The sequence below is a fragment of the Musa acuminata genome, chromosome BXJ3-4 (genome assembly GCF_036884655.1).
Source record: "Musa acuminata AAA Group cultivar baxijiao chromosome BXJ3-4, Cavendish_Baxijiao_AAA, whole genome shotgun sequence".
NCBI classification, from domain to species: Eukaryota; Viridiplantae; Streptophyta; class Magnoliopsida; order Zingiberales; family Musaceae; genus Musa; species Musa acuminata.
In genome coordinates this window covers 29,113,933-29,136,450 of record NC_088352.1, presented here as the reverse complement: position 1 = coordinate 29,136,450, position 22,518 = coordinate 29,113,933, and the positions used below count along the sequence as shown (strand labels likewise).

At 35.0% G+C, this 22,518-nt stretch overlaps 1 protein-coding gene across 1 annotated transcript; it reads right to left on the bottom strand.

Annotated features, from left to right (window-relative positions):
* Window positions 1-744: 744 nt before the first annotated feature.
* On the bottom strand, window positions 745-20,640 carry LOC135636565 (zeta-carotene desaturase, chloroplastic/chromoplastic-like). The gene is made up of 14 exons (XM_065148336.1): window positions 20,202-20,640; window positions 16,138-16,262; window positions 15,699-15,833; window positions 11,809-11,881; window positions 11,544-11,617; window positions 9,990-10,094; window positions 9,469-9,713; window positions 9,276-9,363; window positions 6,513-6,555; window positions 6,269-6,425; window positions 5,946-6,074; window positions 3,321-3,393; window positions 2,190-2,354; window positions 745-1,163 (listed from the first exon to the last, which is right to left on the bottom strand). Exons 1-14 carry the CDS (start codon window positions 20,350-20,352, stop codon window positions 996-998), a joined length of 1,731 nt encoding a protein of 576 aa, XP_065004408.1. The 5' UTR covers window positions 20,353-20,640; the 3' UTR covers window positions 745-995.
* Window positions 20,641-22,518: the final 1,878 nt, after the last annotated feature.

Below are 22,518 nucleotides of genomic sequence, written 5' to 3'. Positions count from 1 at the left end.
AAGATGTGGTGGTCATGCATGCCATGGGATTTTGGACAGATCAAGAACCTTGTGGTGACGGTTCGCATGTCAAAAGACATACCTTTATTTCCCATTAAAGTTTGCAAGATAGTAAATTAGGAGTGTTGTTCTGCCTTTGCTTGTTAAACAGTATGGGATGGGCAGCCAACCGAAATCCATGGACTTGTCAACTTCACCAAAAGGCGAGAATGATAGCGATTATGATATAAGAGAATGAAGTAAACCAGAAAGAAGATATGATCATTTAGGATTCCTCGCGTTCATTAACAGTATGGGATGGGCAGCCAACCGAAATCAATAGGCTTGTCAACTTCACCAAAAGGCAAGAATGATAGCGATTATGATATAAGAGAATGAAGTAAACCAGAAAGAAGATATGATCATTTAGGATTCCTCGCGTTCATTAACAACAGAGAGAACCTGCCCTCTCATCTTTATCACAATGCATGAATGCATTGTAGAAGGGATTGTTCGATCAATCAACTGTTGTCACATATTCATAACGCCAAATTAACAAAAACCTTTGATCCACATTTAACTATATAACGCATACTTTATTACCAATTTAGCTACCCACCAATTCCACCGTAATAAAATCCATCATGTACTACTCATTTGGCCTTTTTGCTTTTAGCTACCACCAATTCCACTGTAATAAAATTCATCATGTACTCATTTGGCCTTTTTGCTACCTCCAGTTGCATATATCAGAGCAAACAAACATAAGGCCAAGAGGTCATAACTCGACCTGAAAAGCAATACTACATTTAGGATGGATCATTCGATATACCAAAGTGTAATTTCTAAATGCAATTGCTATTTGCCTGAATTTATCCCGTATGCCGGTACGCCAAGTGTAATTTGGTTGCTACATATCATATACAAAGATCAAACATGAAGCTTGCGAGAGAGAGGTAGAATCTAACCCACAACAATGGAACTGAATGATGGGGCACCACAACTTATATCTGACATCAAACCAGGCTTAATTCTTCAGCTGTGGTGGAGTCTTTCTTGATCCTTTCTGAGTCGATCAAAGCAAGCTTCTTTCTTAGCGCTGCTAACTCTTCCCCGGCACTACAGATGTACGCCGCTGCTTGTCTACCAGAAAGAGTTGCCCCTTCCATACTATCGATGTAATCCTGTAGAAATAGCAGCAGACCCATGTTTTGTCAATGTAGGATGCATCCTTATATGAAAGCATTCATCCAGAAAACTCACATAGGCAGCCGTTTGTAATGATAGAAAAATATATTGGATGATTTTTCTAGCATATTTGGAAAGCATCCTCTAAACCAACTTGCTCAGAAATTAATGATACGGTCCAATAAGTTTTGATGTAGTTTAACAGAAGATATAGTAATATAATTTGATTATTAACCTGCAAGCTAAAGTGAAAGCATTTTCTTGCGAGCGACTTTGGTTCTATTGAAAAACACCGACATCAATTGGAACAACTTAATGCTACAAAAGCACCAAGCTGACAGTCCCAAATGATCTTAACAAGCTGGAACTTATTAAAACTTACCAAGAGATTTATAGTGTGGTGTGCATCCAGTATCAGAGAAAGAATCACGCGATGGATTTAGTTGTTTCAGAAATCAGAAGTGATAGATTTTTCTCAACGTTGTACAATTTTCTGCTACTAGGTGCCAACAGTAATGATCAAATTAGGTCTGTCATTACAGCAATGTACATTCATCCTCCACGAGAAGAGCCATTGCAAAATTCATACACAATATAATCGTATGAAAAGGGCATAAAAGTAAAGCATCATACTCTTATAACATGAATTTCATCTTTTGAATTATACTAACTGGAATCTCACAACAGACATGACTCAACCAACAATAATTTGTAACAAAGCCATGTGGTTTGGTCTGTAGAAGCTAATTTTGACCCAATCTCTACTTCATTTTTGACAAAAAAACAGTCTATCAAAATTAATTCTGACTCCTGTTTCAATCAGTACCTCAACCTCCTTGGCATGACAAGCAACAGAAAATAAATTTCAATTTTTCAAAGGACAGAGACATTTGAAACAGCATAAAAACTACACAATCAACAGGACATTACAACAATAAGCAGCAAATATCTCTTACTAAATGGGTAAAATAAAAATAACAGTAAAAGAATCATCTAATAATCAAAACTACTGGAACATTTACCTGCTTAGTGTAGGATCCAGCAAGGAAAAAATTTTTCACCGGTGTCCTTTGATCAGGCCTAAATGGGTCATTTCCAGGTGCCTCTCGATACAAGGATTGCCCAATTTTAACGACGGAAGACCAAAGAACTTTTAAACCTTGAGAGGAGGGGAACAAATTCAAGACCTGACAAGAAATCATCAATCATCTAAGACTATTAGAAAATAGTTGTGCAAAAAACTAAAAATGTGTAGCTTCATGCCTGTGCCTGTTAACTGTTCATAAGAGTTCTTTATTCCTACCAACTTATCAGTTATATTATCTAAGCTTCAGATTATTCTGTAGCAGAACTGCATTGTATATATCAATAAAAATTTACTGCTGAAAACACTATATATCTTAAATATACAGCAATTCGATATCATAAGACAAGATGAAAATAGTATGCATCAAAGTTTTGATTAGTTAAACAAAGGTGGCCTGGTGCATAAAGATCCACCAATGTGGATTCTTGGAAGTGTCAAATGTAGACAGCCTTAGCCCCTTATTTCCATGACAGGAATGCTTGATTTCTACGTTGTAATAGAGCAATCTTACAATGATGCAAACCTTGCCCTTAAATTCTTTATTAGTTAAACGAAATCTCAAGTTTCAATCTGAAATGCAATCCACATGGTAAACAATTTCAATAGGTGAAATTTGTTCTTTAGATCAGGAGTGCTTCACTTGAGATATAGCAAAGTGAACAAAGAATTCTAATCAAACACTCAAAAGTTGAAAAAGGCGAAAGATATGCATGTAGAACTACTAACACAGTTCACTAATTGGAAAAATTTAGCCACAAATTGACCAGGAACAACAAGACAAAAGAACAAAAAAGAGGCCTCGTATCATCTAGATATACTAAAAGCTAGCAAGGCCAATATATTCATGTCTGTATGGGAATCCACTGACAAAAAAAGGTTATCCTAAAGGGAAACATTATAAGTATCTCAGTCTAATTAAGCTGAGCAAAACAATATATCAAATCAGTCTTTTAAGCCTGAGATACAGTAATAAAATCAGTGTTGCTGCACCTTGCAATAGATTGATAAAGATTAAAGAAGTTAATCTAAGCCTAATTACTTTATAAATTTGAAGTTAGCTGCCAACCTGCTTCTGGACTCTTTCTATGATTGCATCATTAGGCAATGGCATGTATGGGTCACCAGGTGTGAGTACAGCCCTTGAGAAAAAGGAGGAATATTAGAACTTAGAAAAGAGAATTTTAATCATACAGAATCCTCCTCTTAATATTATCATTTGCAACCGAACGGTAAAGTTTGTCGTTAGCCTTATCAAGATCTCATTTGCATGAACTTCACTTTTAAAATGCTAAAAGAGAAAATAAAGGAAAAATTAGCACCACCACACAAAAAAAAACAGATGATTTTGCCTGCATCACAATCCAATCCATGTAAATGAGAAGGGTATTATGCTGAATAGTGGGGATTAAGATGTGATTGACCTATAGCATGTATCTCAGAACAACTAAAATAAAAAACATTTTAGGCATCGAACTGCCAACTTGATTTACAAATAACAAAAAACAATTCAAGAGCTTGAGATATTTGATTCTCAATTCTTCTTGATGGATGGACCAGCCATACAAAGGATTATATTCAACATTGGGGAAGAAAAGCCTCAGACATCAAACACAAGCATATCAGACTTTGATTGCAACAGCATACATAAGCAACAGTAAATCACATAGTATTAATTACTTCAAACTGCAGAAGCAAACATATGTTGGAAAAAGATAAAAAACCTGAACTACGTAAAACAAGGGAATGAAACCTGTATGTAATTGACTAGAATATGTTAAGTGTTTTCTCTATTTTTGCACATTTGAGATTTATAATGCTGATAACAGTTGTTGAGGCTCAATTAGATATATTGGCAAATGCAATGAGTTATATATATATATATATATACACACACACACACACACACACACACATACATATATATATACATATACACACACATACATACATATGCATATATATATACACACACACATACATATACATATATATAAATACACACACATATACATACATATACATATACATATATATATATATATACACACACATATCAATAGATGTCATCAAGTGATACTAAGCAAAGCAAAGGATGAGAACATGTCTGTTTGATTATAATTAATGTCCCTTTGATGTGAATCAAATACAAATATGCAAGTGAACTTTCTCTTAATAATGTGGAGCTTGCAACTCATTTATGGATTTATCGGTTGCTATATGTAGCCTCAAATCTCAACTGCAAAGGAACTCTAATATTGTTGTCATAGGACTTCTATCTGTTCATCTAAAACTTTTAACTCTGCACATTCCTTGTGCTTATATTTGGTTATATAATGAGAAATACTTTGTAACACCCACTTTGTCAAATACTCCTTTGATGACATCAAATGCCCTTCCCAATACCATCTGACCTCTTTGGATGTGGTCTGATTACCTTCCGAACACCCTAACACCAACTATGGCAATTTGATAGCATTTGATCAGTGTCTAACAAAATGGATCCCAAAAGCACTATCCACTCTTAATTATTACACATTTAATCACTTATATTCTCAAAACCCCACTTAGTCTTCCAAAAATTTCTAACTTAACCTATTACCTGCTATTCCCACTATTGTATTTAGGTTCCTCTATTGTTAATTGTCAAAAGAAAGAAATGAGATCATATACATTAACAACTGGAACTAAGAATTATAAGGCGTCAATACTTCAAAATACAAATCAATACACAAACCTAATAATGATGCTTTAGAGTTTAGGCACTTTCAATACATGCCTCAATCTCTGTCAAACATTAGCATTTATGCAATTACTCAAAATATGTATGCCTTTCAAATACTTGGTATTTGCCACATAATCGACAAGATGTATGTGTATCATGGTAAATATATTTAGATGATCCCTTCAACCTGTTTTCTTTATATGTCTCTTACTAAAATGTTTGTGTGTAATTAGGAGATCTTATCAATTCATCAGTAGCATTAGACATGAGACTTTGTTGACATTATACCTTCTTTATTTTACCTGCTTCTCATTGAAATGTCGATTTTATTTAGATGATACAATATCAAGAAATGTGCTGAACAATGTTTAAACATTTTAATAGAAGATCATTATTACTACTAAGTAGTGTCTGCAGTACCGAAATGTACCGCCCGGTACAGGCGGTATGTACCGGTCCAACAGGTGGCCGGTACGCGAACCACCTGTTACCGGTCCGACACTGTAACAATACTGTAGCATTGCACTGTAGCACTGTATCAGAGCTACAGTGCGTGGCACACCTGGATGTACTGCTCAGTATACCGTACCGTACCGGTACCGAGCCCAGATCGAAACACCGGTACGGTACGGTATTGCGAACCTTGCTACTAACTATGAATGTCTTGAAAAACTCGAGATAAGTTGCCTAACAAGGCACTCAACTATGACATTTGGGGATAATCAACCAGCACTCTGATGTCATACAACAATTACCTTCAGTAATTGGATCTCAAAATATCAAACTTCATTAATAAGTGATCAGACTAAAAACAGATACCTCAAGAATTCTGAGCAAGCTACAACAAAGTTATTTGAAAAACAAAAATGCCGACTAAAGTTTATTAGAAGATCAAGTTGGTTTCAGAAGATATTCTCTAGCTATGTATAAATTTCAGAAGTGAAGATCTAATGGACTGGCTATCCTTACTGGATAAGAGAGCCTTGTCCTTCGATGTAATAATCTTCTGGTGATGTAAGTGCAAGGTCCGCAAAGCAAGAAAAATCTGCATCTGGGGTATAAAGAAGGTTGTCCAGTCCAACAGCTTGGGTCAGTTGCCTGCAGCCATAATTAGAAAAGCTTTTCAAAAGAAGAAAGGGAGCCCTAATCTTTGGTTAGGCATATCCTGAAACTTTTAGGCCAAATCTAATGGAACTTGTATCTGTTATATGTAGTCTACATCAATATTCCTAATAGACAAGAAATCTCATATCATAAGGAATAGTCGGAGAAAGAACTTATAAGAGGATTACCTTGATATCTCTAAATCTTGTAGCTCTGTAACCCAGCCATTGTACCGAAGCTGAACAGTGACAACTGGAACTCCAACTAATTGGTATATGTTGTTAAAAACATCCCACTCCCTCCACTGAGATGGAAGCAATCTTTTAATTCCAGGAACATCACATGCTGAAAAAAGATGAATGTATTGTATGCTTTCAATTATTTGATGACAAACAAATAGCTATAATAAATGAAAGCCAAATCGTGACAAACCTGCAACATAAGCATCAGCCTGCACAGTTTTCCAGTCTGTAGCCTGCCACATTCAAAATACAACAGAAAAGTTGGTAATTGCAAGTACAACAAAAAAAATCAATTAAAAGTAAAACACAAAACTGATTTTGATTCTCAATTTGAATAGGAAATGTAGAAGATTTAAGAACTTTATCAAGAAATGATTATCTCCATTTCCCCCTGACCAGTATGTGTTGGGGAGGGAGAGAACCAAAAAACTAGAAAACCAAAAGAGAAATCCACCAAAGATTAACAATCAAAAGAACATATCAGAAACCGACACAAGATTAACATGGTTCGACAACTCCTTGCCTAAACACGGAGAAAACTAAATTCTTTATCATGTGAGAACAATTACAAGACCCTCAAGTTTAAATCCCCTTGTATACCCTCTCACATAGACCCCGAAGAATTTACAATTTTCTCTCATCCTTCCTAGAAGCCCTAGAGGATAACCATCTCTATAAGCCCTAAAGAATAACTCTCTTTAGAAGCCTTAGAGGATAACCCTCTCTAGAGGCCCCAGAAGATAACCCTTTCTTGAGGCCCTAGAGGATAACTAGGAGCACTCAAGTATTCCTCACATCTTGCTCTCCCCTACAACAAAATCTAGAGATACATGGGATATTTATAAATCCAAACTCTAGTTACCATGTTACCTTCCTTCATGAGAAATCCTTCCTGTACTAGGATTCCTTATCCCACTAGGATACCGGCTCCAAGAATCCCAAAATACTTACCAACTCCAACAGTATGAAAGAGGTGGTGCAAACCACTCCAAGCGTGCACCGATACAGAAACCGCCCCCATTTCAAGTAGTCTGATATGACCCATTAGAAAAATTAAAAAAAGAAGAAAAAAATCTTCAATTAGGGATTGCAAACTTGAGCGCTCTTCGTATGCAGGGAGCACGGAATTGCTCCCAAGTCACTACCTTCCAACCGTGGTCATTCACTGTTGCCTACCTCCCCAATATGCTTCCTCCTCTATCACTTCCTCTTTTTTCTTCTTCTTTCTCCTCTTCCTCCACAGCCTCCTCTTCTACCTTCCTCTTTCTTCTTCCTCCTTTCTCATACTCTTCCTCTACCATCCTGTCCTCTTCCCCTTCTTCTTTAAGACACCGACACCACCCAATAGCTGATTCGGGTATGTGAAATGAGATTTCTTGATTTATAGATAGTAACAATAGAATATGTCTGCCTCAGAAAATACTGTCCCCCCAAAAAAGTTCCATAATTCTACAGAGAATTCAAATCACATGGTTAAGGAGTATAACTGATGGAGAAATTACCTTGTATACAATATGTTTCAAATTACCATACAAGTCATACCTAGGTTTCAAGTTCGATGGTCAATCAATATGAGGACCGAACAATTTCTCCAAATCCAAAATAGAGCTTTGCCCGGTAAGTTCACCATATGCTTTTTACCTAAGGGCTAAGGATTAGAAAAAATCAGTCCGGCTAGGTAAATTGACTAGTGCCGAGCTACACCAGGCAATAAGCCTATCGCCAAATATTGACAGTTGTTGACAATTATCTTTTTTTATTTTCTTCTTCTCTTCCTCCGTTTTCTATGTCGCCTCCTCTTCTTATTCTCCTCCTCTACCATCTCCTCCTCTTAACTTCTTCTTCTTCTCCTCCTCCTCTTCCTCCTCCACCGCCACCATCTCCTCCTCTTCTCTTCGCCTCCTACTCCACCCTCTGCCACTACCACAACCTCCAGTTCTTTTTTCCTATGCCACTATCTCTTCTCATCTTCACTCTCTTTTTTGGTTCACCCCACCACCAACCGAGCTTGCGCCCATTGAAGAGGAGGCATAACATGTGCCCAATCATATATTGATACAGTCCACAATGCAGCGAATTTAATATAACATGCCTTCATGTTTGTTAATCTCTGAACAAAAAATTATACACTTGCAAACACCTAATAAACCAATTCACCTCCCTCAATCTTAACCATATACAACCACATTCCACTGCTCGAACCAAAATGCAGCTAATAAAAGTGGCAAATTTTCCAACTTCCCTCCAATACAACGATACAGGCAAGGCCATCGAAAGAGTATGGGGCTCAATGAGGATTTTCTGAGGAGGTCAAATGCATACTCCATTCCATCATTTTATTCTTTTCTTTCCCTTTTTCCTTTCTCCCAATTATCTTGTTTATTTGCAAGTGAGATTGTACCTCAGTTACATCTTAGATCTCCTTTTCTTCCTCTCTTCCACTTCTCTATTCTTTTTTTTCCTTTTGTTTCTACTTTGTTTACAAGAGTCGGTGCCCACACTGCAAACTTGGCAAATAGTAGTCATGTCCTAGGTCTGTTATGTGTATGCCGTCCACAAGTCTACCTGTATATCAACATGCAAGTGTACCACCCTGCTTGGCAAACCCACATATACTGCAATGTGGCATGATAGCAGCTGACTAGCACGCTACTGTTAGCATGCCCCCATCTAGATAATCCATGCTTCAAGCAAGTCATAGTAGCTTGAAGCATGGATTATCTAGCAGGGGGCACACTAACAGTACTACTATGAAGGCATCAATATTAATGACCTCTCCAAAGTCTGTCACGAATTTTAAAGTAGAATTTTAGGTCAAAATCAAGTGTCTGCAATATATGTAAAATTATTCAAGTGTAACAGGATTTCTAAGAAATAATAATTCTGGAGTCTGATAATATTTAGTAGAAAATGGGACTAATCATACATGTTGACTGGAGGACTATGAAATGACCTTAGAAATAGTGATGCCTGTAACATATGTGTTGCCGTCAGGTGACTTCTCATAAAGTATCTCTCTGCAGCCCCACCTCAGGTGAAACCTAGAGAAGATATTTTGAAGAGACAAGCAACATAATCAGTAATCCTTGAAAGAAATTAGAAAATGAAAATTTTAATTATACAAGTTCATTTATTCATGTTCATACCTGCCACCTTTGTCGATAATATACTTTCTGATAGGCCCATTTAAATATACATCAGGAGAGCCCTTCAACATACGCAAAAGGGAAGCTTCTGTCTTAGTGGCAAAAAGTGCAAAAATGGTGAGCATGCATCGAGCACTTATATTATCACAGTCAATAAATCCAAGGGCATAAGCAACAGGATCCCACATTCTCTGAATGCTCATACGTGTACCACCTTTTGACAAGAACCAATCGGAGAAACTAATCTGGAAAAACACAAATGAACAGAAGTTGCATTAATTTCCATATTTAATTAAACAAGAGAGTAACATAATCGAGATAATTCCACTACCGAAACTATATGGAAAATCAACAAAGCAAAGATAGCAACAGCATTATATAGAGATCATCTAGTGAAATGATACAAATACGATAAAGATGGGTCTTCATCAATTCAAGATGTTTGGTCTTAACTTACAAAGATCATTGCAATATAGAATTAGTGTCACTGCTATAGGGAACCATAAACAACATGTACTTACATTATCTAAATCCCTTATCTCTTGTAATGCACCATCTGGATCAATAAGAGCCCGAACAACAGGGCTTAGAGCAAGAGCAACAGCATTCCTTGCTTTATCATAAGGCTGTTAAAAGGTAAAGCCAAAACATATCAACAATAACTAATGCTGACGTATTTCCAATCATAGGAGAAAATTGGTGATTAGTCACACATAGAAGTGGGAGAAAGATTAAACAAAGAAAAAGACAGCAATCTAAGCAGCACTTATATGCATTTAACATCAATTGCACAAAATAATCCAAGCCAAACAATCTACCTAATAGGCTAATAGAATATGCAATTTTGCAAATAAAGCACAGTTGTTATTACTTAATAGTAGCATGAGTGTGCAATTGTCCGGATCATCATTTTTAAATTAAGAAAATGATACTGCAGAAAACAAGGCAATTGAAACTTGAAAGTTGAAAGAACTAAAAACTTGTATATTTGAGTTGTCAACATAGTAGATGGAGCTTGTTCGTTCATCATGTTTGGGCTGGGCTCATTTTACTTGAAAATATCAGCAATAAAGCAGGACAAAGATAGGTAACATGAACATGACATGACAAGGACAAACCGAACTGGAAAAGTAAGACAGGACAAACTGAAGCAGCATAGACATAGCAGTTAACTTCTATATCTTGCTAATAGTTCCATATATCAAGCCATATTTTGTACAAGTTACATAAATTATGATCATTACAACTGTAACTTTTGAAAAGTACAAGAATCAACTATGAAACTCATGTATAAAAATTTAAAAGATATTAATAGTTAATATACATTAAAGTCTAAAGTACATGCATATTGCCAATACATAATGTTTGTGACATTCAAGATTAAATAATATTCATTTCTAGGAAAAATCAACAGATGATGACCAAAAATATATTTGATTAAGAAAATGAAGTATGGAAAATTAAAATGTTTCTTCATGGATTCAAGTGTCATATTATGACACAGTATCAGGAGTGTTTGGAAAATCCTTTTCACTTGGGACAAAACTGATGCAAATTAAAGTTATTCGATGTATTGATGCCAGCACATTACCAGCATGTTTTCATGCTGCTAAATTTACAAAGATGAAACAGACATGTTACATTAATGAGATAAAAATAGTGTACAAAAAATGATAAAGAAAAATAAAAAAAATGACATCATAAGTTATTGGACACATGGAATTAACTTTCTGAATATTTTGTTTATTTATATTAAGAAGACCTTCCCATGCTTTTGCAACATTAGAAACATCTTTTTCATGACTTGCTCTTGCAAAAGTGCAGAAAACAGCAAGAAACAAAAAGTGCACATCAACCTTATCCAAAAAGTTCTAATCATCTATATAACATCCAGTTGCTCCGATCGATTATTCAGATTTACTCAGCGCTTGATCAGCAAACAGGTGAATTTAATCATCGAAAGAATATTCAATTTGCTCCAATAGATTATTTAAATTTACTTGGGGCTTGATGAACAAATAGGCTAAATTTCGACTATGTGCTTGAAGGAATCTTATTTACAATCGAGTTCACACCTTGAGTTGTGTGGTTGCTAGAAATGCCCGTATGCCATGTATCGGTGCCCCAAGTTGAAACCGAAAATCAAGTTCTGCAACAAACATTTAAGTTTATAAGAAATATGTGAGATAACCTGAAATATGCAAGGAACATTTCTAGGTATCTAAGTGTATTAAAATATCCCGGATTCAAATCCTTGGCTTCACATGGTTGACATATTTAGAACTGAAGAAAAGATAATATTAACTAAATCATTTAATAATGTATGAATAATTTACATACCACCAATTCCACCCCCTCTGTTCACGAAGGTGTGCGTGTGATCCTTAACCAACAAATTTTCATTAGCACCTACCTGTTAAAGAACACTTACAAGAACAAGTACTCAGATGGTTACTCAAATGGACACAAGACATCAGATGGCAAGAAAACGTAACTGCAGCAATCACTACTAACATACATTCATATACATAACAGATATAATGCTCAGAGAAATTAAACCTAGGAAACAGATAATGATGTAGATTATATCTGATGGCCATTTTAGTAAGGATTTAAGTATTACTTGCCTTGTAATTCCTGCATAATCTATTTTATAAGACGTATTTCAAAAGCTCAAAATTTGGTCATGCTTTCATAAATCTGTTAGATGCTTTCACTTAAGTCAAACTCTAGATCTGTGCAGATGAACCTGTATGTACCAACCCATATTTATCTGTCAGACTCAAAACTAATGAGCTGACAGCCCCCACCACCCAGTCCATCTCGGACAAAGGTTTACTGACCAATTTTTGGATCAAAAACCAATTTTATCACCTAGTTTTTTTACCGTTGGATGAGGTATATAGGGCGGTGAATTCACCACCCAGTAACGGGAATGGGTCTCTTGGACATTTTAATTCCTCTTTTCCACTCGTTCCTCTCCCCGTTGACTTCTCTTCGCTGCCACTTTCAACCCCACGCAAATCCTCTCCCAAACTCACTCAAATATGAATTCTCAAAAAGAAGCTCAATTTCAACAAATTGAAGCCTTAATCTCAAGATCCAATCATCCAAGCCACAATTTCTTTAAGAATAGGTAAACTCAAACTTTTTCTTTCAATTTGATCACTTTTTTTTTATTTTTTTCAAGAAGTTCAGGATTGAATTTCTTGTCCTATGAAATGGTTATTCCAATGAATCTAGCTTAGATTCTAGGTGTTTCCCTTAACAGATTTAGGGCTAAATCGGCAAATATGAAGCCTTAGATCCACAAATCTGCCAGGATCAAGGCTTGATCCTTGCAGATCTAACTCAGATGCATTGTTACGGCGCACAACACCAATACCATAACTGCTGTAGCAAGTCTACTACACTACATCCTATGAATCAATACTTGTCACAGTCATTTGTGTGTTCTACCACACAGGTTATTAACCACAGTATTGCATCAGCGGCATCCTATTCACCAGGATCAGAAACCGTAGGAGCAGTTTCATTTACAAGTCATTCGGATCTGAACTAGAATGGAGTCATATGAAGGGTCCTGAACCACCTTCTATGGACTCAAGGCAATTATTTTGGTGATAGTACTAGCAGCTATAATTTCAGGTATGGCATCAAATTTAAAAACAACATATATCTTGTTCAAAACTCTCGTATACATGTTTTTCTCTAAATATGGATTGCAATCCACATCCAAGGCATGTTTCCATTTCATTACTCATTGTTTTGTAGTAAAAAACCCACCCACGTTGTTGATCTTTTAGTCTAATCAGGTAGAACTCATTGAAAAAGAAAACCCTAAACCAGGATTTTTTTGGGGTCCATCCACTCAGGTCAATCAGCATACTGACATACTGTGTCAATATGTGTCAGTATGTCAGTATTGATATTTGATACCTTGCTCTAGATTAATCAACTTATTGCTATTTTAGCTTGATGACTGCAACCACTGGTAAAGAAGCATTTAATAAATTTTACATGAAAGGAAAACCAACAACCATGATCAGGAAAAATTGCATAACCTCTCATGATGACTAAAGCAATTGAGTGAAATTTCAAATAGAAGTGCAAAAAGCTTCTTGAATCCCATGTAACCAGAACATTGTGATTGTACAGGAGGCATCAAAAGAACAAATAGAAACTTGATGTATGTGGAAAAGAATAAAAATAATGTTAATCCCAAAAAAATAGAAAAATACATGAAAAATCAAATACATAAAGCAATGGCGTAAGATCTGTCAAACCGGCACATCATGACCTAAATCATATTTTGCTCCAAAAAAATTCTTTTAAGGGTCTTTAGTCTCACAGAGACAACAATGGAAACATCTTTTCGTTGGGAACCTCTTTATGCATCTGCTAGAAGCAAGATTAACAAGATCAGCATTGAGCTAGGAATCGACAGAGGGGTTTGGAACCAAGATTGGATTGGTCAACCCAGATTATGATACTGTTGTTTCTTTAAATGATCAAAAATCTGCTGCAGAAGATTAAGATCAGCAGAACAAAACAAGAATTAATTGGGACAATCTGAAGTTAATCTGATTTTGGGATAAAACAAATCAAAACAAATTGGAAATACCTAAAACTTACATAAAACCAGCAGAAGGCTATTATAACTGGCACAAATTATGCGAAACCAGTCTGAAAATGACCGAATTCAGTTGGAATTAACCTAGCTTGGCTATAATTAGCAGACCCCAATTGAGATCCTAATCCAATCAAATTGATACCTAAATGATAAGAGGATTTTGGGATGGAAATCAGCATATCTCAAACTAGATCCGGTGGTTCAGCCATGCATAGTCTAGGTTCCAAATTTCTAGAAAACTGAACTTCACAATATTCTAAACATCATTGTTCCACAAAAGAAATTAAAGATGATCTCCACAACTTGTTTTTATTTGTGTTTCCACTTCACTTCCATAAAAAGAGTAACTATCAACCTTTTCTACACTCCAAGCAAAAGAAGAGTGAAACAGACTAATAGTACAATAATTTGCACGACATGGACCAAACCATGAGGCTCAAAATTTGTTGCCCAAAACCAAATTTCTAATAGGAAGGTGCTATGCCCATGTATACAGTTTCACTCTCATTTTATCACTAATGCAGGATATTGAAATGCTATAAACGTGACGTGATCCAAGAAGCCTAATAGCCAAATGGTTGTATGCAATGTAACCCAATATGCTTAAGCTCAAGTTATTATTATTCGATCAATCAAATCAAATGGATATGCAGCAAAATGTTAGCTGACCTTGCCAATAATCCACCTCCAACAAAGGGACATGAACCATGAACAGCAGGAGTAACATGGTGAGATAACATTGCTCCTATAACTTCACATCACTCATGGGGAATATTGGCAATCCAGGGTAACTGGAGTCCCATCCAAAGTTCCAAACCACCAAGAATTTGAGTTAATGAGGTTTCTGATATCTCATCTGGTCCAAGGTAGATATTTATCATGGTATGGGTTGTGCATAATTCATTGCCTACCCTCAATCAGAAACTTTTTGAGCATTTACTTCTCCGGACAAAGCCCATGTATTTACAAATTTAGGATGTAACACTTGAAACCAGAACAATTCCACGAGCCTTCAGGGTATGCCAACACAAGATGGGGGTTGCTTCACGAATGTAAGATGAGTGTTTCAAGTTAATCCAACATCAAAACTGCAAAAGTTGATTCTATGATACATGTTGTATGCTATGAGGATGTCAGGATCACTCGTGAGAAATCATGAACTTGTATATTAGACTCGGTAACTTATCACCATTTTGTTAGTCTTGTCAGATGAAAAAAAATATTACATTAGCAGGCTACTAGAATAGTTACACTATCTATCTTCCACTTCTTTTTGTATATGTTGACCGCAGTCAAGTGCATATTCCATGAAAGATGTTTTTTCTCTAAGGAATACCTTACCCACCATTGCTCTCCAACAGACCATTACAACTAGCCTAAGTTTTCAGTTTTTATCTTTGTTTATGAGACTATAGTTGATTTAATGGGTATAAACTGACAAGGTACTCTTTTTCAATGTGTTACTAACAAAAAGGTTCACATAAAATTTGATATAGAAAATTCTGTTTGTAGGAAAAGACCATGAAAGATGAGCAACCACAATAAATTCTGAGGATTGAGATATGTCAATTAGCAACAGAAATAGAGGAGGCTTTACCTTTTTCATAAGACGAAAAAGATTGCTGTAGCAACCAAAGAATACATGCAATCCCATTTCAATATGATTTCCTTGCTTATCAACAAAAGAACCCACTTTGCCACCAATGAAAGGTCTGCTTTCATATATGTCAACCTGCATATGGACCATAAGCCACAGATTGCAGATTCAAGTATGTTCCAAGACCATGCACACATATCATAGAAATCTGAACCATGACAGATTTTTATAGGAGAAAGGTAGCACAAGGTCCTTGTAAGAAACAGATAAAAGAGCAATGCCAGTTATCGTACCATAATAATAAGCATAAAGCATAAAACACATACAAATAGTATCACTGGCAACAAGTTGATAGTAGATATTAGGAAATCTAATTAATGTTTTTAGACAAGAAAATTTTCATAAGAGACTAAAAGCAAAAGGTACTTCATCCTTGCACCTCATGCCCCTGATCCAGAAGTTCCACTGCAGTGGACATGCCAGCAAGCCCGCCTCCAACGATAGCCACTTTAAGCTTAGGACCTGTGTAGTGTTCAGGTTCTGGTGGAAATAATCCTTTTGGAGCTGTCATCAAAAAAGTTTATACAAATCTATCAATAGTATATACAATGCCAGAAAAAGACAAAAAGACAAAAGAATGAGTAGTAACGTGAAGTCACGATTAGTCAATATTTGTCATACTAAACAGCAGCTATAATTTTTGTGATCCTACCTTTATAGTTTAAGTAATTAACCTTCCCAAAAATATTAAGTTCATAACCCTTTCACAACAAAAACAGTAATTATGATTCCATATTCAACAAGCTTCTCTGCACAAAGGATGTTCTCATATTTCTCATAATACTTCCTTTTCTTCTGGACATGTTCCGAAGAGGTTATATTTCCATCAAAAAAAAAAAAACTTGTAACTTGCATAGAACAAACACCGCCAATGCTGGTCCCAAGCCCGAACGATAAAGGTGGAGGGTTGCGTTAGGTCATTGACAATCAGCATAAAAAGTATATCAAATCTCAAGAACATAGATCTTAACCAATTTTAGTATAGAGCTAGGTTATCACCCGGAAGTGACGTGATGCACCTTCACCACCTAGGTGTCTAGAATTGTAAAAACGGTAGACTAGGAGAAGCAGCTCATCACATCGGCGCTCGGATGTTGTGCCAAGTGGGCAAGGATTCTCTTATTGTTTTGGACCAATAGGAGTAAAGAAGTTAATCCAAGAACTAAAGATCATCTTAGTAACTTGGAATATAGGAATAGTTTAGGGAAAGGATTAGAATTGGTAAACACTATGATCAAAAGAAGAATAAATATTATTTGCTTACAAGAAATTAAGTGGGTACGGGAAAAATGTAGAGAGATTGATAGTACTAGATTTAAAATTTGGTATACTGGAAAAATTAAAACACATAAAGGGTATAAGAATTGTTGTTGATAAGGATCTTAAAAACAATGTCGTAAATGTAAAAAGATTTGAAGATAACATTATAGTTCTAAAATTTGTGAAAGGATAAGATGTTTTGAATGTCATTAGTGCTTATGCCCCTCAAGTCAAATTAGATGATCAAACCAAAAGAGAATTTTAAGAAAGCTTAAACGATTTCATTCAAGGAATGCCTATAACCGATAAACTTATAATTGGAAAAAATTTGAATAGTCATGTAGGGAATACATATGATAGGGCTTTGGTTATGGGGAGAGAAATAAAGATTGTGGCATGATTTTGGATTTTACAACTTCTTATAATATTATAATTGTAAATACTCACTTTAAAAAGAGAGATAAACATTTAATTACTTATAAGAGTGATCATAACTATAGTCAAATAGATTTTTTCTCACTAAAAAGGTAGATAAAGTTATTTGTAAGAATTATAAAGTTATACCTGTCAAAAGTTTGACGAATCAACATAGGTTGATGGTATTAGATATTTATTGTAGAAAACAAAAAATATATATATAATAGAAAAAATTATTAGGACTAGATGATGAAATTTTAATGATGATAATGTAAATACTCTTAAGAATAAGATGGAAAGGGAGACGACTTGGAACTTAGATGAGGATAATATTAATATTATTTGGACTATGATGGCTAATAAGATTACGTACTTAACAAAGGAGATTTTTCGTGAAACTTGAGATCGAGGTATAACCTTAAAAGAGAGTTGGTGATGGTGCAAGGAAGTTTAAAAAATATTTTTTACTAAAAGATTATGTTTTAAAGATTAATAAAATTATAAAAAAAGAGAAAAATTTTAAAAGATATAAAGAATCTAAAAAAGAGGCTAAAAAAGAAATTAATATAATAAAATATAAAGCTTATGATATTTTTTATAACAAATTAGACACTAAAGATGGTGAATAAGATAAATATCGAATTAATAAATCTAGGAAAAGAAAGTGTAAGGATTATGTAATATTAGATGCATTAAAGACGAAGATCAAATAGTACTTGTTAATGATAACAAGATTAAGAAAAAATAAAAAATTTATTTTTATAAATTATTTAATGAATATTCCATGCAAGACTTAGATTTAATGATAAATAATAGTGATTGATTTAATAATCATATATTTATTCATAAAATTAGAACTAATGAAGTAAAAGATGCATTAAAGAAGATAAAAATAGCTAGGAGTGTGAGGTCTAATAGTATCTCTATTGAGGTCTGGAAAAATTTAGGAGACAAGAGAGTAGCTTGGTTAACCAGCTTGTTTAATAAAATAATATAATTTGGAAGGATGTCTGATAAATGAAGAAAGAGTTTTTTAGTACCAATTTACAATAATAAGGGTGACATACAAAATTGTTCAAATTATTATAGTCATACTATGAAACTTGGGGAAAGAATTATCAAAAGTAGGATAAGACTTAAAATAAATATCTCTAAAAATTAATTTGATTTTATGCTTAAAAGATCAATCGTAAAACATTTATTTATTAAGATAATTAATGAAAAAGTATAGGGAGAAAAAGAAAGATTTGCATATGATTTTTATTGGCTTAGAGATAGCCTATTATAGGGTTCCTAAAGATTTATTATGGTAGGTTTTAGAAAAAAAAGGTATATCCACTAGTTATATTGATGTTATTAAATATATGTATGTTAACAAAACTACTAGTGTTAGAACTATAGGGAGTGTGTCTAGTGAGTCTCCTATTAACATAGGATTACACCAAGTATCCATATTAAATCTTTATCTTTTTACATTGATAATAGGTGAACTTACAAGTCACTTACATGATAGACCTTCTGGGTATATGTTATTTGCTAATGATATTATTTTATTTGATGAAAGCCTAAGTAGAATTAATTATAAACTTGAGTTATGAAGGCAACTCTTAAAAACTAAAAGTTTTAGATTAAGTGGGACTAAAGAGAATATAGTTAAATTGGATGAACAAAAAGTTCCTTAAAGTAAAAGCTTTAGATATCTTGAATCAATTATTCAATAAGATGGAGAGAACGATGAAGATATTATTCAAGAGTAAAAACAAGATGGTTCAAATAACGAGGGACATCAAGAGTCTTGTATGATCATCAAATACCTTTTGAGATTAAAGAAAAAAATTTATAAGATATTTGTGAGATCAACAATGCTTTATGGATCTAAGTAATGGGCAATTAAAAAATATATATATAAAAAGTTCGTGTTATCGAGATAAGAATGTTGAGATGGATGTGTGGAATTATTAAGAAAGATAGAAAAATAAATACTTTTATTCATGAACAACTAAATATCGTTTCAATAAAGGATAAGATAAAAAAAAATTATTTAAGATAATATGGGCATGTAATGTGGAGACCTACTACAGTCTGAGAAGGTGAAATAATTAATAGTAGTAGTACAAGAAAAGATAAAGGAAGACCTAGAAGGCCTTTATAAAGATCTAAGTCCTCTGAACCTAACTAACATATGACTTTTTACATATCTTAATAGTGGCAAAAGATCCATATAACCAATCCCAAATAATTAGGACCTAGAGCTTTGTTGTTGTTGTTGTTGTTGTTGTTGTTGTTGTTTTTTGTTGAGCTTATATAGAACAAAAGACTTCCAATTTTCCTGCTTACCAACAGCTGCAATGGAAGACATTTTGTACGGTGAAAAACACCTCCCTCAACCCAATCATACTATCCAAGGAGATTGTTGTTCACAATAACGATCACCAAAATAAATGTGCAAATTTGACCTAATCTACTCTTTCCATCTGCTTGATTCTTTTTTTGTAACAAGGAAGCATCATTCCCTGGACAGTATCACTTTAAATTATATAATAGCATATATCAGAGGTCCTTTTTTACTCTCTTTTTGGTAGATCTATATAGTTCCTCGTATTTTGAAAGTCCAAGGGAATCTGCCACAGTCGCAAATTAATCTAATTCTTAGGAGCAACAAGTACCAACAGACCACTCCATAAACGAATTGGCAATTGGGATGAAAACAAATATCACGCCAATTAAGTTCAGTACCAACTACTAAACTAGAAAAGAAAAGCTCACCGTTGATCCTCATATCAGAGACCTGGCTATCCAGCGAACACCGGACCGCCGCCAACCGCGACGGCCGCGAATTCGACAGAAGCATGCCCCGCCGCGGGCTAGAGAAGGAGGTAGCAGGAACACAAGTGGGAGGGCAAGAAGCGGAAGCCATGCCCGCCCTCGAAATCAAGGAAAGGGGAAGTAAGAGAGCTAGAAACGGAGCGAGGGCGAGAGTGCGGCAGTAGAAAACCCTCTAGTGAAGCATCTCCAGTGGCTCAGATGCCTGCCACTTTGAGTTTGTCGGGGCACAACAAGAATTTGGGAGGGGTGATCGGTTACAGCTCATAAAAAAGAGGTGGGGAGTGATGCAATCGATGGAGAGGTGTCGGGCTTGTGTGCTGCCTCTGTCCGTAGTGCGCCTTATCTGCTCCCACGCCGGTCGGTGGCACAAAATTGATGCTCACGACACGACTCAACACATGCCTTGGATAACGGGCAAAGGGTGGGGCGCTCATCAGAAAGTCCGGCGCCCGCTTACCGCGCCACGTTCCCCATGGGTTCGGTGGATGCAGACGAATTCTCCGTTTTGCCCCCACCGGACGGGAGTACACTCGCTGACGCGCCACGTCACTTTGTCGGCAATTAAGTCGCTGAAAAAGTCTGAGCTTGTGGCGCTGGGCGGTGCGCACCTTCTGGTGTGCCAAACGCGGTCTATAAGCAAACAGTTACTCGAATCGGGACACACTACCAGCGGGTTACGTGTAATTAGATAAAATATATTATAGATATAATTAAATTATTAATTAATAAAAATAATAATTATAATAAAAAATTATAAGAGATAATATTGATAAGAAGAACTTTCATAATTATTTATCCTAAATCCTTTACCCTCGTCTATAAAATAATAAAATCTTCTACGAATTATACGCATAATATACGAATACACGGATATGCAAATAAGATATGGATATATGATATTATTGAAAGATTATATATCTTCTATGATCTTTCCTTAGTTATATGAACCCGTTAGTGAGAGATTATATATCTTCTCTAATCTCTTATTTATCCATAATTTATCGTTTATAGCGATCCTCTTAAGAATAAAAAGAAAGAAAAAGATGATTTTAATTCTCCTTATATATTCACATCATTATAGTTTTCAGATCCAACGACGGTGCACCCACAAATTAGATTAAAGCTTTTTGAATGATATCGAAAGATACACATCATAAATTTGTTCTATTATTGTTTGATTTCATATTTTAATATTAAAATTTTTCATATAATAGAACCATAAGGATGGTTTTAATCCTCACAATTAGTATTAGAGTCATGTTTGTGAAATCAAATATTTTAAATCTATTTGTTAGCACCTGTCGCTCGCGAAAAGATGTTATTCGGATCTTATTTACGATACATGAATGATTTGTTTATATTATCAATCTGCTTTTATATCAAATCCGTCTTATTACCTACTTAGTATGGTTCTTCATGCTTAATCAATGGATTATCATTGACAGCATACTATCGACAATACTATCGATGTTAATATTGTTAAGGATGGTGGGCTTCGGTAGTCATTAGCTCAATCGTGGGCAACGATTGTGTATCTAGTGCAAGCACTATGCGACAACCTTGCGATGGCTATAGCAGTGTCGCTACGTATGTGGCTATAGCAATTGCATTAATGTCATTGCAAGGCCATCTATTAGATATCGAAGGTCGGTGGAATTGCTCGGCGATGTGTGTGTGCACAACCATAATGCAATGGCCATGGGGGTCGTTAGGCGACACACAACCATGCATGGGCGAGGAGGCCACGCCTCATGCAGTGACCGTAGATGGCGGTTGTGATGCTTTACGCAGGCAATGAGTATGCATGGTAGTGGTTGCGCCACGTACAACGACCGTAAAAAGGGAGTGACAATTAGGTTTTTAATTAAAAATTAGTTTTACCCCTCATAAATAAGATAATTCTAATGTAGTCCCTTAGTTTACTTTTCAATTATGCCCTTATGAAATTATAAATTTTTATTATATATTCTAATTAAAATTATAGTTTTACTTTTTAGAAATTAAATTTTTTTATTGATATCCTCAATTATAAAATTGACTTATTTGATTTATTTTAATCAAATACTTTGATCGAACTTGATCATAACTATATTTTTATTACCCGATTGGATTTAAATTCGATTAATCAAGTTTTGATTGAATTCAAGAAAAATCAAAATTTGATAAATTTTTATTGTGATCAATTTTAATTTTTGACTAACTTAATTGGATTGATGTTTAGCCTAAGAGTTCCACGCAAAATTAAAAAATATATAAA